Source organism: Theropithecus gelada, chromosome 2 (genome assembly GCF_003255815.1).
Source record: "Theropithecus gelada isolate Dixy chromosome 2, Tgel_1.0, whole genome shotgun sequence".
Lineage (NCBI taxonomy): Eukaryota > Metazoa > Chordata > Mammalia > Primates > Cercopithecidae > Theropithecus > Theropithecus gelada.
Genome location: NC_037669.1, coordinates 49,361,746 through 49,375,803, shown reverse-complemented (window position 1 = coordinate 49,375,803; position 14,058 = coordinate 49,361,746). Strand labels below are relative to the sequence as shown.

General features: G+C 41.3%; 1 protein-coding gene across 16 annotated transcripts in view; it reads left to right on the top strand.

Annotated features, from left to right (window-relative positions):
* The window catches only part of TMCC1 (transmembrane and coiled-coil domain family 1), a 251,753-nt gene extending 240,565 nt beyond the window's left edge, over window positions 1-11,188 (top strand). For 14 of the 16 annotated variants that reach the window (XM_025376305.1, XM_025376311.1, XM_025376295.1 and 11 more), the window contains 2 exons: window positions 3,550-3,685; window positions 7,179-11,188. In XM_025376305.1, the coding sequence (XP_025232090.1) occupies window positions 3,550-3,685; window positions 7,179-7,493 (451 nt within the window). In that variant the 3' untranslated portion in view covers window positions 7,494-11,188. The remainder of the gene's footprint in view (window positions 1-3,549; window positions 3,686-7,178) is intronic. The other 2 variants (XM_025376304.1, XM_025376303.1) reach the window with 1 other exon arrangement.
* Window positions 11,189-14,058: the final 2,870 nt, after the last annotated feature.

The following is a 14,058-nucleotide window of genomic DNA, read 5'->3' as shown; positions in this document are numbered from 1 at the left end:
ACATAATATCGATACTTGACTTGTGAACAGCCAAGATGATATATTGTTGTACACTCATATACATTTGGGTTGTTTATACTTTTTGGCAGTGATGATTAATGCTGGTATGAACATTCGTGCACAAGCTTTTGTATAGAAATAAGTTTTCATTTCTTTTCAGTTATATCTGGGGTAGAATTCTGAGTCATAAGGTAACTATTAACTTTTTGAGGAGGTGCCAAACTGTTTTGCTGAGCAGTTGTACCATTTTCCATTCCCAACAGCAGTACATGAGAGTTTAGATTTCTCCATGCCCTCACCAACTCTTACCTTTTTAATTATAGGTTCATAATTTTTTATTACACTCCTCTTTCTCCCATCAACTCCACTTTGACATCAAACTCCAAACCATCACCATCAGTGTAGTTCTTTCCAGCTCCCTTTGGCTAAGTGATTTGATCGCTAGCACTCTGACTCCGATTTCTTACTTATGAGGAGAGTTAGTTGATCTGGGTTTCTAGAGTTTCAAAATGGCATCACATTGTAAAGTTTAAGAACTTGGATTTTAAAGTCAAAACTGGATTCAAATCCTTGTTGCCCTACTTAATATTTATGTGCCCTTGGGCAATTCACTTTAGAACTTCTCTAAGCTTCTGTTTCCTCATCTATAAAATGCAGATAATACCTTCTACCCTCTTGGGATTGTTGAAGTGAATTTGCATAGTAGGCACTGATTAAACTGTTGCTGCTGCTGCTATTTTTTAATCTGTTCTACTGGTATGTATAAACCATGTTTAATATCAAATAAGATTCCTAAGAAGCCTGAAATTTGTAGGCTAAGAGGTTGTGTGGTAGCCTATGGGACACGTGCAGAGATCCCACGTGTCTGCTTTTATCAGGATGTAGGCTGGTGACCACCACCCTGCTCCCCTCCCTGCCACCCAACAGTCCTTAGTTTAGGAGAGTAATTTCCTGCCAGATATAACCTTTCCCTTAAATCTCAAGAGACCAGCACTTTGGAATGTGGCTTTAAAAAAGTCTCCTGCCCCTTTCTGGTAAAGAGAGAGAATGATGAAATTATCAAACACCAAAAACACCACAGAAGAGTGGGCTAACATAGGACAGTCACGAAAAGACAATATGTTAACAAAATCTTATGGCATTTTGTGAACTTAAATTTTGGTGGAAAATCAATTCTAGAGATGGGACCTGTTTCTGAGTACATACCCTGGGCAGCAGATGAAAGGAAAAGGCAGAGTCACAGAGAACTTTGGCCCTAGTTATCCATCAAAGGTAGGACTGCTTTCTCATTAACCTGTTCAGTCACTTCAGTAACAAGAAGAGTTTCAGCATAAAAGAAGGCAGTATAGAGATTCCTATAAAGGATAAAGAAGAACTAAATAGAGTTTAGTAACATCGTAAGAAGGGTGAGACGATGCCTTTTAAAAAAAAATCCTTGTTTCTTAGAAAAGCAATGGAGTTTAGGATATTATTATTTATTGCATAATTATTGGAAGGGAAAGTGTTTATGATGCTGCAACATAAAAATTACCTTAAACAGAGAAACTTATTATATTCCTTAAAAGTTTGTTTACATATTATAGATGTGATTAAAAAGAAGAGAGAAAGGAGATAGTTTTAGATGTGTGAGTTTGTTCTGGCATTTTTATTCTTTTAGTGCGAAAAGCTTGAGACTCACATGCTGGTGTTAAATGCTACCTGAGTGGTAATACATTCCCTGTTGGGATGAGAGCTACCCAGCTGCCCTCTGCTTGACAGAGGTTTCCATTCTACGCACCAGAAGCTAAGACATATGTTTATTCTTCCCTTTCTTTTACTCTCTGTTTCTATTGTTTTTAAAAGTGTCTCCTACTTACTTAGCTCTTTAGTTCCTGGGACTCCACATACAACTTACCCCAGTCGGTCTTCTTTACCACTATGAGAAGACTCGTTTTCCTAAAAACACATGTTCATCTTGTGACTCCTCTACTCAGTAGTCTGCCTTGGGCTCATTTACTATCTATTCTAGAATCCCAGCTCTTCGGATCTTCCAGATTTCCCTTTTTTTCCTCCAACATGGATGCACTATTCTAGTTATTCTGTACATTTATCATCCATTTCTCTCCAGACCTTTACTCACATTCATTTTTCCACCTAGAATCTCTGATCTCATCCCTTAAACCTTTTCTAGGCTGGGCATGGTGGCTCACGCCTGTAATCCCAGCACTTTGGGAAGCCAAGGCGAGCGGATCAACTGAGGTCAGGAGTTTGAGACCAGCTTGGCCAACATGGCAAAACCCCATCTCTACTAAAAGTACAAAAATTAGCTGGGTGTGGTGGTGGGCGCCTGTAATCCCAGCTGCTGAGGAAGCTGAGGCAAGAGAATCACTTGAACCCGGGAGGCGGAGGTTGCAGTGAGCCAAGACTGCGCCACTGCACTTCAGCCTGGGCAACAAGAGTGAGACTCCATCTCAAAAAAAAAACAAAAAAACTTTTCTAATCCTGCCTCTCCTTAGATGCCTTGTCCAGGTTCCATCTTTATGTAGATTACTAAACCTTCCCTTATGTCATCCTAAGTGCTAGAGATACAATATGAATAAAATAATTCCTACTCCCAAGGAACCCTACCTCCCTTTTATTCTCCCAGCCACACTGACCTACTTTCTAACCCTCAGACATGCCAAGCTAATTGCCATCTTAAGAACCTCATACCTGCTATTTCCTCTGCTTAAGACATTCTTCCCTCCACATTTCAACAAGGCTCTGTTCGTATCACTCAAGTTTCAGCCTTCATAGTTTAATAGAATTGAATAGGGGAGAGACCTTCCCTGACCATTCCAGCTGCATCAGCCTTCAGGCACTCTGTCTTATACCCCTATTGATCTTCTTTGTTTTACTTCTCCATATGGGAAATCATCTTGCCTCCCTGACTCCTTAGAGTACAAACTCCTGAGGGCAGGCACTCTGTCTTGCTTACCACAATATTCTTAGTACTTTGAATATGCCTGGTACATAGCAGGCTCTCAGTAAATATTTATTGACAGAAATGTCCCAGACACTTGTGCTTGACCATGGGGATGATGGACCCCTCTGGCTCTGGCATTCTAGGGCTCTGAATCACAAACATCCAGGTGAGTGAGCTGGCCAGTTCTGGAATAAGCTACTGGTGACTGCCAGAAGGTTGGTTTCCATTGGTGTGTTATCTTTTCATGAGGCTTGCTTAATTGTACCCTAGCTTTTGCCTCTCCCATATGTTGTTCAGAGTAGCCTAACGACTGCCTCAATATTATGGTTATGCTCAAAGCTAATCAGGGCTGCTGGCATCACTGCAAATACTGTGCATTGAAAAGATTATGGAACAGCCGTGTTGCTGTGTGATTTGGCCTTGAGACAAGCTATCTTTTCCAGAGACTAAGAGCTGTACCCACTAGCACACCCTGTTAACCCAGGCCACTCAGTTTCTTTGTGCTTTTATTCCTTTGTAGAATGGGTTTTGGGGATTGGATGTAAATAATGCCAGGAAGGATATTCACAGAATGCATAAAATTCTAACCTTTTTTTTCTCCTTAGATGTGAACGATTAGAAGAACAGCTAAATGACCTAACAGAACTCCACCAGAATGAAATCTTGAACTTGAAGCAGGAACTGGCAAGCATGGAAGAAAAAATCGCATATCAGTCCTATGAACGGGCCCGGGACATCCAGGTTAGTATGAAGGAAAAGGTGTAAATGCAAAATACAGTAGGGTTAGAAAGAAAAAAGGAAAACAGCAGAAGGAAAAAAGATGAGAAGGTAGAGAACAAAGAAAAGCTTATATCAACTATATAAGAGTACACTTACTCTTAAAATGATTGAGGTACATTTCTCAAAAGTTTATACCATTTTGGGTTGGTATGTCTGCTTGGTACTTGGGAAATGTTTCTTAGGATCACAGTAGTCTCAGTGTGTGGAAAACCACATGAATCCTATTTGTCCATTACTGCTTTAAAAGCAGCTCTGACAAGTATTAGGGCCATTTTGCCCTTGTCTTCTTCTGTGGGAAAGGGGGCCTTTATTCCAGCTGCCAAATCCAGATCTCATTTACGCACATTGCCTGACAGTTTGCAAGAATAACCCATGAGGCAGTCATGTTTAATTAAGGCTAATCGCCCATCTGTTTTATTATATGAGGAAGTAGAATATTTAATTTTTTCTTGTTTCTATATGGAGGTATTTCTAAGGGAACAGTTCTTAGTGGTTTCATATGAAAGCATTTTGAAAGACGCTAGTCTCAGAGAAGGGAAGTGGGCTAGAAAACTTGTATTACAACAGCCTAAAAGAATCAAGGGAATGTCTAGATCATTTACCCGGATGCCGTCTTCTTCAGGCCCTGCTTATGTTTTAATTATTTTTTCCGTAAGATCCTTCTGGACTGGACAGCATCCATTGTCTGTCTGTAGTTGGCTTCAGTCTGAAGTTACCCAAGCCTTACCTCAAATCCCAGGAAACCAGGATCCATTGAAACCAAGACCAGAAAAACTCATGGCTCCAACCAACTTTGGAGGATATCTGACCATAGCTAGGGAAATAGGTTCTATCCCTTGAATACTTTGGAATTAATTTAAACTCATGGGTGAAGGCCATGGCCTTGAGGAGAACAGACACTTTTTTTTTTTTTAATTGGGAATTAGGCATATGTTAAATGGAAGCTTTATTCTAATTGCATATGTTACAAGACAAGTTGTTATTAGTTACTGGTGATTCTAAACATTAGAATCATTAATGTATTAACACTTTATGTCACTATTGCATTACTAATAACGTTTCATTAATGTATTAGTATTTTACACTATTTTCAAGTACTTTTTAGTAGTTGAGAGAGATACAGAATATACAATCAGGTCTTGGTAATACAGGTTTTTAAATTAAACAATATAAAGTTAAAAAATAGCAAGAACAGGCCAGGAGCGGCGGCTAACGCCTGTAATCCCAGCACTTTGGGAGGCCGAGGCGGGCAGATCACGAGGTCAGGAGATCGAGACCATCCTGGCTAACATGGTGAAACCTCGTCTCTACTAAAAATACAAAAATTAGCCAGGCGTGTTGGCGGGCACCTGTAGTCCCAGCTACTCACGAGGCTGAGGCAGGAGAATGGTGTGAACCCGGGAGGTGGAGCTGGCAGTGAGCTGACATCGTGCCACTGTACTCTAGCCTGGGCGACAGAGCGAGACTCCATCTCAAAAAAAATAGCAAAAACAGACACTTTTAATGTTTGGTCTAGTGTGTGGGCATAGTGTCCTCTTTACAGAGGATCAACCTAAAGGAGAGTGTGCCCTTAAGAAGGCAGATCGGAGATCCCTTTCCACTGATGTCAGGGATTGACTTGACTTAAAAAACACCAGGTAGTGTGTATAAGGAAGCATGTTCAAAGAATGTTCACTGCATCATTGTTATAGTGGAAAAGTTGAAAACAACCTAAAAATCCCCAAGAGGGAACTAGCTGCATCTATTATAACATAGCCTAGCCATACTATAAAATGCTCTGCAGCAGTTAAAAAAAATGAGGTAGATTCTGTGTATTGACATGGAGAGATCACCAGGACCCACTGTTGAATGAAAAAAAACAAGTTGTGAATCGATTCCTATAGTATGATACTATTCCATGTTTGGAAAAGCCAAACCCTGTAAAATATTTTAAAGAGGTTTATTCTGAGCCGATATGAGTAACCATGGCCTAGGGAACACAGTCTCAAGAGGTCCTGAGAAAATATGCCCGAAGCAGTTGGGTTAGTTTAGCTTTGTACATTTCAGAGAGACAGGAATTGTAAGTAAAATCCTAAATCAATACATGGAAACTATACATTGGTTTGGCCCAAAAAGGTGAGCCATCTCTAAGTAGGGGCTAATAAGTCATAGTGGGTTTTAGGAATTTTTTAGTTGGCAGTTGGTTGAAAGAGTTAAGCTTTGTGTAAAGACTTGAAGTCAGTACAAAGGAATGCCTAAGTTAACGGGGTCTGGTGTCTGTCATGTGATGCTATACCCGAGTCAGGTTGGAAAGAAAGCCACATTAATACCAGTTAATTTTTTTAAAAACTGATGAGATGGCCTGGCGCAGTGGCTCACGCCTGTAATCCCAGCACTTTGGGAGGCCAAGGCAGGAGGATCACAAGGTCAGGAGATCCAGACCATCCTGGCAAACACGGTGAAACCCCGTCTCTACTAAAAATACAAAAAAGAATTAGCCCGGCGTGGTGGTGGGCGTCTGTAGTCCCAGCTTCTCGGGAGGCTGAGGCAGGAGAATGGCATGAACTCAGGAGGAAGCGGAGCTTGCAGTGAGCAGAGATCGCACCACTGCACTCCAGCCTGGGCGACAGAGCGAGACTCCGTCTCAAAAAAAAAAAACAAAAAACTGATGAGATTTTATGGTTTGTAGGGTGAGATTTAACCCTTGTCTGGCATGGCCTTAGGTCTTGTTTATAATTTGATGTCTTACTGCCACAAAGAGTCCATTCTATCAGTCTTATGATCTCTATTTTAACATTAATGTTGGTCATTTGTGCTGCAACTCAAAAAGGGAGGGGATGTAATGAGGCATGTCCAGCCTCGTTCCCATCATTGCCAAGAACTCACTTTTTCAAGTTTCTTTGGGGTCCACTTTGGCCAAGAGGGAGTCCGTTCATTCGGCTGGGGGGCTTAGGATTTTATTTTTAGTTTACAGATAGGAAATAAAATTTAAAATTCCATATATTTTCCTTGACACATATATGTATACACTTAAACACAGATAAAAGGGTGAACACAAACAGTATTGCCTCAGGGACAGGGATTGGAATTGAAGGAAATGTCAGGAGAGATTATCCTATTTGAACTTTTTTATGTTGAACAAATATATTCTGTGCAACTTAGATTAATTTTCAATGAAAAAAGAGCATATATTTGTGGTCTTGTCATTAAAATGTTCTAGACTAAATAAATGTTAAGTGTGGCCACTGCTTCCTGTGACTCATCCCACTGAAATGCAATGGAGGGCAATTTGGGGGAATAATAGTCACTTGAATAGTGAGTTATACATCTAGACTTTTATATTCATTCAAGGCTTCAGCATATTTATAAAATCATTGGCATTGCTCAAGATGCATCTGGCTTGCCCAGGAGGCATGTCAGCATCTCAGAGTACTTGTGAGCAGAAGGCTTAACTCTTCCCTGTTCTGGCCCACAGGAGGCCCTGGAGGCATGCCAGACGCGCATCTCCAAGATGGAGCTGCAGCAGCAGCAGCAGCAGGTGGTGCAGCTAGAAGGGCTGGAGAATGCCACTGCCCGGAACCTTCTGGGCAAACTCATCAACATCCTCCTGGCTGTCATGGCAGTCCTTTTGGTCTTTGTCTCCACTGTAGCCAACTGTGTGGTTCCCCTCATGAAGACTCGCAACAGGACGTTCAGCACTTTATTCCTTGTGGTTTTCATTGCCTTTCTCTGGAAGCACTGGGACGCCCTCTTCAGCTATGTGGAACGGTTCTTTTCATCCCCTAGATGATGCTGGCACAGAAGGTATTGTTCCCTACACTCTGGCAAGTGCATGCAGCAGAGAGTTAGACAGCAACTTACCTACTCTGAAGTTTTCTACAACAACAAAAGAGTTGAGTGAATCTGTTTACATTTAGAATAATGTTTTTTTCTTCAAGAGACGCAATTGCAATAGTATTTTTTAGATTTTATCCAAGAAGTTTTTTGGGCGAAAATCTTGGATCATTTTTATGTAGCATGGTTTTCCTTGGGATGCAAATCTTAAACAGTCCTTTAATATGAACCAACAATCTGGAGCACACCGAAGGGCAATCTAAATTGTGGCTTGAAGGACTGCACTAAAACCCACTAAAAATATGCGAAAACCTAATTAGGGCAAACCAGTTAAACCTAACACCCTGCCTTGGGCTCATCACCTCTCCCCATCCCAGACTAACTTTACTGTGAAATCCTACCACATTCCATGTCTGAATTTTTGGATTCGGGGTGGATTTTCGTTGTCCGTGGAAGAACACATGGATCTCCCTGGCTTTCTCACCCAAGTTGGCCACTTACGCTAACCCTGGAAATATGATCACTTTTGAACCTGCCCCTTAACCTTTACTAGGATACAGAAGTGAAAGCATCATCCCCCAAAGGATCACTGCACAGTCCTACTACAGTATTTTTAAGTAGCCCTCCAAATACTTAATTTTAAGCAAAATCTGTTGGCCGCACTTTTAAGGTTTTTTTAATATGTGTATAGGTACCAACCTAAAAATTAAAAATCCGAACAGCATACTTGAAGAATGTAATACTCAAACTCTCAGTGCTTCCTTATGGTTTCTAATAGGATTTTTTATTATTGTTATTATTATTATTGGGTTTTTTTGGACAGGGTTGGGAGGGTCTTTTATTTTTCCTTTGAAATAAAGAAGTGATGTTTTTAAATGAAGAAATGTGTGGATATTTAAGTGTGCTGCTCCCTCTTGTCTTGAAAGTTTGAGTAAGAAAGTCTTGCTGTAAATGCTGCCCTCTGCCGCCCTTGTTTTGAGATGCAGTTTAAACTCCCTCTGGCTGCTGCTGCTGCTTTTGGTGTCCCGATGTCCCTACGCCCCCGTTTTATGGGTTTAGCTTAGTTGGAGAGGAAAGGGTTGTGCAAGGAGAGGAGGAGGCTGTTTCCACAAACCAGTGTAGTAGGATAGGGATTTTTTTGGGTTTTTTTTGCCCCAAGAAAATGTTCACCCAGTGATCTTGGGCTGGGATTGTCTTTAGGAAAAGTTGAGACTATAAGAGTCATAAATAAGTCCTTGTGTTTCCTTAATTTATTTTGTTAACACCCCTAATTACTGAAACCAAAGTGATGATGTGGAGTCTTCTGTCTTCATTTTGGCCCCAGCATTCTTAATTTCAAAGCTTTATTCTGTCTGCCTAAGAGAATCAACCAAAGGTGATTCTCCTAAAGAGCAGTGAAGGAAATGTCGGGTTAGAAGGACCCAAGTTTTGGGTGTGAAATGTTGCCAGCTTCCTATAATGTAAACTGACTTGTTAACCTAACCTAATTATGCTCAGTGGACTTATCTAGATGGTTTAAAAAAAATGAACTGAGCTGCTTTCCCCCATCCCATAACCAGTTCCATCATCCTGGTGGAACTTGAACATTTAGAGTTTATCTAGAGAGCTTGGTTAATTTTCCATATTATTTGTAGTATGTTCACAAATGCTGTTCCCTCTTGGTCTCATTCTGTGCAACCAAGTGCATATAAGATGCCCTGAAAAGAGTAACAAAGTATGCTTTGCCTGTTTCCACCCCTTACCAGGAAATTCCTTCAGAACTAGATTAGCATTGACCTGCCTGTCTGAAAGGACAGTTTACCTAACGGTGCCAGCCTCCTTTTGCTTTGACAAGCTGGATTTCTCAGAGCCAGCATGTTGTTTCCATAACTACTTTGACATTTTAACTCAGGTACCCCAGTCTTCACCCCAACCTCAGCTGATTGTAGTACACCTGCTAGCTCTGTTGCCCCCTCAAAACTAGCACCCAGAGTAGGGCCACAAGGGTGATTTTTTCTTTAAAAAAAAAATTAGAACCAATTCATGTTCATGCCAAAAACAAATTGTCCCCAAGCCTATATATATTAAAATGTTAACTTTGCCTAAAAATATCGCAGTGACTTTTTAGGCAGGAGTGCCAAAGGATACTATGAACTTTTTGAACTAACAGTTTCTCCTAACTTTCTGCTTTAGTATAATTGCTCAGAGTAGAGAGCCCCCACAAAGTTATTTAAAAGATGCCCTAGTCGCAATCCACCAGTTTTTCTAAGCTAGAACCTTTGAGTCCCCTAAACTGCCTGAAGACTTAAGTTTTGTGGGCACTGAAAGTCACTTTGATAGATGGATTGAAACTGTTCCCATTTGCCCTGGAACGGTTTCTATCAAAGGAAGGTTTTCACCTGTAGAAAGCTCCCTGCGCTCCAGCCAAACAGTCCCATGCTAACTTTCTGTCTTCCTTTCTCAGAGTGTCTTAGGAAGGACCTTCAGTGCAGATCAGGTGCAGTAATGGCTTTCTAGCCTTCTTGTCCCTTAATTATTCACCAGACCCAGAAGTTGTGTGCATTTAATGCTGTTTGTAACCATGCATCTGTTTTCATTCTTTCCTGTACCTTTTGCTGCCCATCCTGTTACTTCTGAGTTTCTTTCATTGCGGTTGTTCTTGGGTTCTTTTGTCTTTTCATAGCTCTTCTATAACCTTGCTTTAATGGCTTAACAGTTGTTCTGGGTGGAAACTTCGCCTCATTTGAATGCTCCTCTAAAAAAAGAAAAGAAAAGAAAACTATATTCATTCCCTTTAAAATGAAACATTCCTGGATTATTTTTCCATGCCCCTAGCCTGGGTGAGTGAAGCTGGCTGTGTTGGCCTGGGTGACTGTTCAGGTTGTAGAATGCGCATTTTACATTGTTTATGATAATTGAAGGGTACTTCTCTCTGCTCCAATTTCCATTCCTTGGTATACTCAGTATGTCCTAGTAAGGAAGGCTTTCCACTCTACTGGCTCCTTAAGAAGCAAAAGTAGGTTAAATTTTAAACTTCACTGACTAGGGTCTTCTTTCTCCCCTGTTCTAAATGGAGTAAAAGTCTGATGCCAAGACAAATATTGGGAGCGAGCCTTCCTCACTAGCCATGTCCAAATAATGAGCATATTTTCACGTGGTCTTCACTGCATTTGGTTTTGTTTCTGATTTCATGTTCCTTTAAGGTACAGTCAGAAGAAAATGCTGAGTTCTGAGAGAGTTCCAATGAGGAGCTGTCTTTCAGCTTTGGAAAATATGCATCTAAAACAAAACCAAACATTATTGTAATCTGACACAGGCAAAATTATGGTTCCCACACCCCAACCCCAAATGAAACCTGGGATTTTGAATGTGGCTCTAAGCGTTAACATTACTGTCTGTATGTCGTGTATGCTAGGTGATATCCTCAGTAGGGATTGACTACTAGACTGTAAGTGTGTTTTATCAAAGTGTGTAAGAATAAAAACTCACTTGCACGAATTGAAACGTAAAGAAATGACACTTGTGAACGTGTGAACGTTAACACTGTAGTTGATAGATCTTAAGCTGCTAATTGTTGAGAGAGATTTAAATTTATGTTCTGTCTGGTCGCTGCAGATTCTCAGCAGCACTTTTACTGTATATAGAAATTGAAATAAAGACCTCAGCTATTAACCTGGTGGTCAGACTCGTGTTTGTTTTGCTCTTTATTTTTGAAACATTTAACATACATAGTTTTACATGCATGTAATGCATTATTAGCCAGCCTATTGCCACCTGTAATTTTGTTATAGAAGTAGTAATTTCTATTAGGACTTTTTCCTGGTGATCTCTGGGAGGCCTCTGGAAATCCTGAAGTCCTAAACTTGCCTTTGACCTGGTACCAAGCAGAGACATGATGACTCGGTCCTTCACAGCTCCAGTCTGAACGTCGAGAGCTTTAGCCCCACTTCTGGCTTACTAACTGTGTGCCTTTTACCCCAACTATAAACTAGTGATACCACACCACCCAACTTGATCCTACAGGTGGATGTTGTGAGAGCAAAGGATACATCTTGTGAAATCTTTGAAAATTCCCCTTAAATATGGGCCAGGCTGCCGTGTACAGATATGCAGGTTGTATATTGCCCAACCCTGGGGGGGCTTCATAAGTGTGATAAACTGTGAACAACATGCAGGAGTTGTGTAGTATATACAGGACACATAGAGCTGCCATGATAATGGGCGATACATAATTTCAAAACCTGCTTTATTTTTATCCATTAAAAACTTTGGAGACTTACTGAATGCCAGTAAAAACTGGGTGTGGTGGCTCTCATACCTGTAATCCCAAAACTTTGGGAGGACAAGGTTGGAGGATTACTTGAGGCCAGGAGTTTGATACCAACCTGGGCAACATAGTGAGACCCCATCTCTACAGAAAATAAATTTATCTGGGTGTGGTGGCACACACCTGTAGTCTCAGCTACTCGGGAGGCTGAGGTGGTAGCATCACTCGAGCCCAGGAGTTTGAGATTACAGTTAGCTATGATTACACCACTGCACTCTAGCCTAGGTGGCAGAGCGAGACCCTGTCTCAAAAAAAGAAAACTTTGGAGAGTGGAAGACAGATGACATAAATTTGAGAAGCTGTGGTGTAGAAAACAGACTGGGGAGGCAGAGGAAGGTATGGCCAACTAGAAATGCATGCTTCACCTGAAGGGTTCAAATATACTTAAATCCTATGGGCCAAACTAAACATTTAGCTCACTTGTAGCCCCAAGTCTATAGTGAAGAATAGCTAACGTTTATTGAGTATTTACCGAGTGCCAAGCATCATTCAGTTTTATCAGTCAATTCTCCCCACAGTCTTATGCAGGAGATACCCTCATTGTTTAGGTAAGGACACTGAAGCTTGGGTTAAATGGCCTGCCCAAAATTAATGTTAGGAAATGGTCGATTAATGCAATGGAAAATAGGTCTATGTGACGTATATAACAAAAGATGAGCATCCACAATATGTAAGAGTAGAAATCAATAATCATCTTTCCTATTGGTAACAGCCCAATAGAAAAGACAGGCAATGGTTATGAACAGAGCTCATAGAAAAAAAATGGCCAATAAGCATACCAGAAAATTGTTCAGCATCCTGTATAATCAGTGCATTAAGAGTTAAAAAGCCGGCCGGGCGCAGTGGCTCAAGCCTGTAATCCCAGCACTTTGGGAGGCCAAGGCGGGCGGATCACAAGGTCAGGAGATCGAGACCATCCTGGCTAACACAGTGAAACCCCGTCTCTACTAAAAAAGACAAAAAAATTAGCCGGGCGTGGTGGTGAGCGCCTGTAGTCCCAGCTACTCAGGAGGCTGAGGCAGGAGAATGGCGTGAACCCTGGAGGCAGAGCTTGCAGTGAGCCGAGATCGCGCCACTGCACTCCAGCCTAGGCAACAGAGCGAGACTCTGTCTCAAAAAAAAAAAAATAAAAGATTTAAAAAGCCAATTGTGGAACAATACATTGTCTCCCATTTACGTTGAGAATGTGTATATTTGTTTAAATATATGCATGTGGATGTATAAAAACTTTGCATTAAACTCTCCCATTATTTTGGGAAGGGAGAGGGAGGAACAGTGGTTAAGCAGCACCTTCATGCTTGGCTTCTATAAAGTATGAATCTCTTTGAAGAAAATGTATTTGTGTATTTTTTAAATTAAATATATCAAAAACTTAAAAATAGGTCCAGTGAGAAGTGAAAAAGGAATTGATAGTGTTCCTAATGACAGATCATACTAGACCATCTTTTGCGTCCAGATTGCCTTAGAGGGGGCTTTGGACCAAGTTTGGGCCACCCTTTGAGCTTTCTTCCAGCCCTGGATTTCTAGGCTTGGTGGTCAAATAGATGTCCTGCTGCCAGAGGCCCTGCAGACTGAGAAGGAGGAGCACGTGTGGAGGTGACAGCAGCAGCTGGTGCCTCCTATTTAGCCAGCAGTGTTCAAGAGCCACGCTATACAAGACTGGGCTGTGGAGGTGTGTTAAGCCAAGGAAAAAGGAACTTGGTAGAATGAAATACATGTGGTAAAGAGGCAGAAGATATGTGTGGGAGCAAAGAGGAGGAAGCAGTTCTAACAGAGGAATCGGGAAAGGCTCAACCGAGGAGGCCATGGTAACTGGACTGAGAGATGGTGGCTTTATGATGAGCAGAAATAGGTGAGGGGGCATTTCTATTGAAGGTATTAGCAAAACCACACAGGTGAAAACGGCCCAGGTGAGCAGTTCAAGCAATGGATAAGGAGCCTTGAGAGACTGGTAGGGGGCATGAAAGAATGTGTGAGAATTGCATGTGGGGGCCAAGTTGCAAGAATCTTGAATACCACACTAAAGGTTTACCTTGTGACTACAAGAGAAGCCATTACAGGCCTTGTGTTTAATTACAGCCCTTTGAGAAGAAACCAGAAATGTGTTTTTCATGTCATCCCAATCAGCTGGGTGTTTGAGGAATGGTGTCCAAGGTATTTGGTCTTTTGCCTACTGATCCTGTAAGTAGAAGCTCTTCACAATTTTTTGATAAGT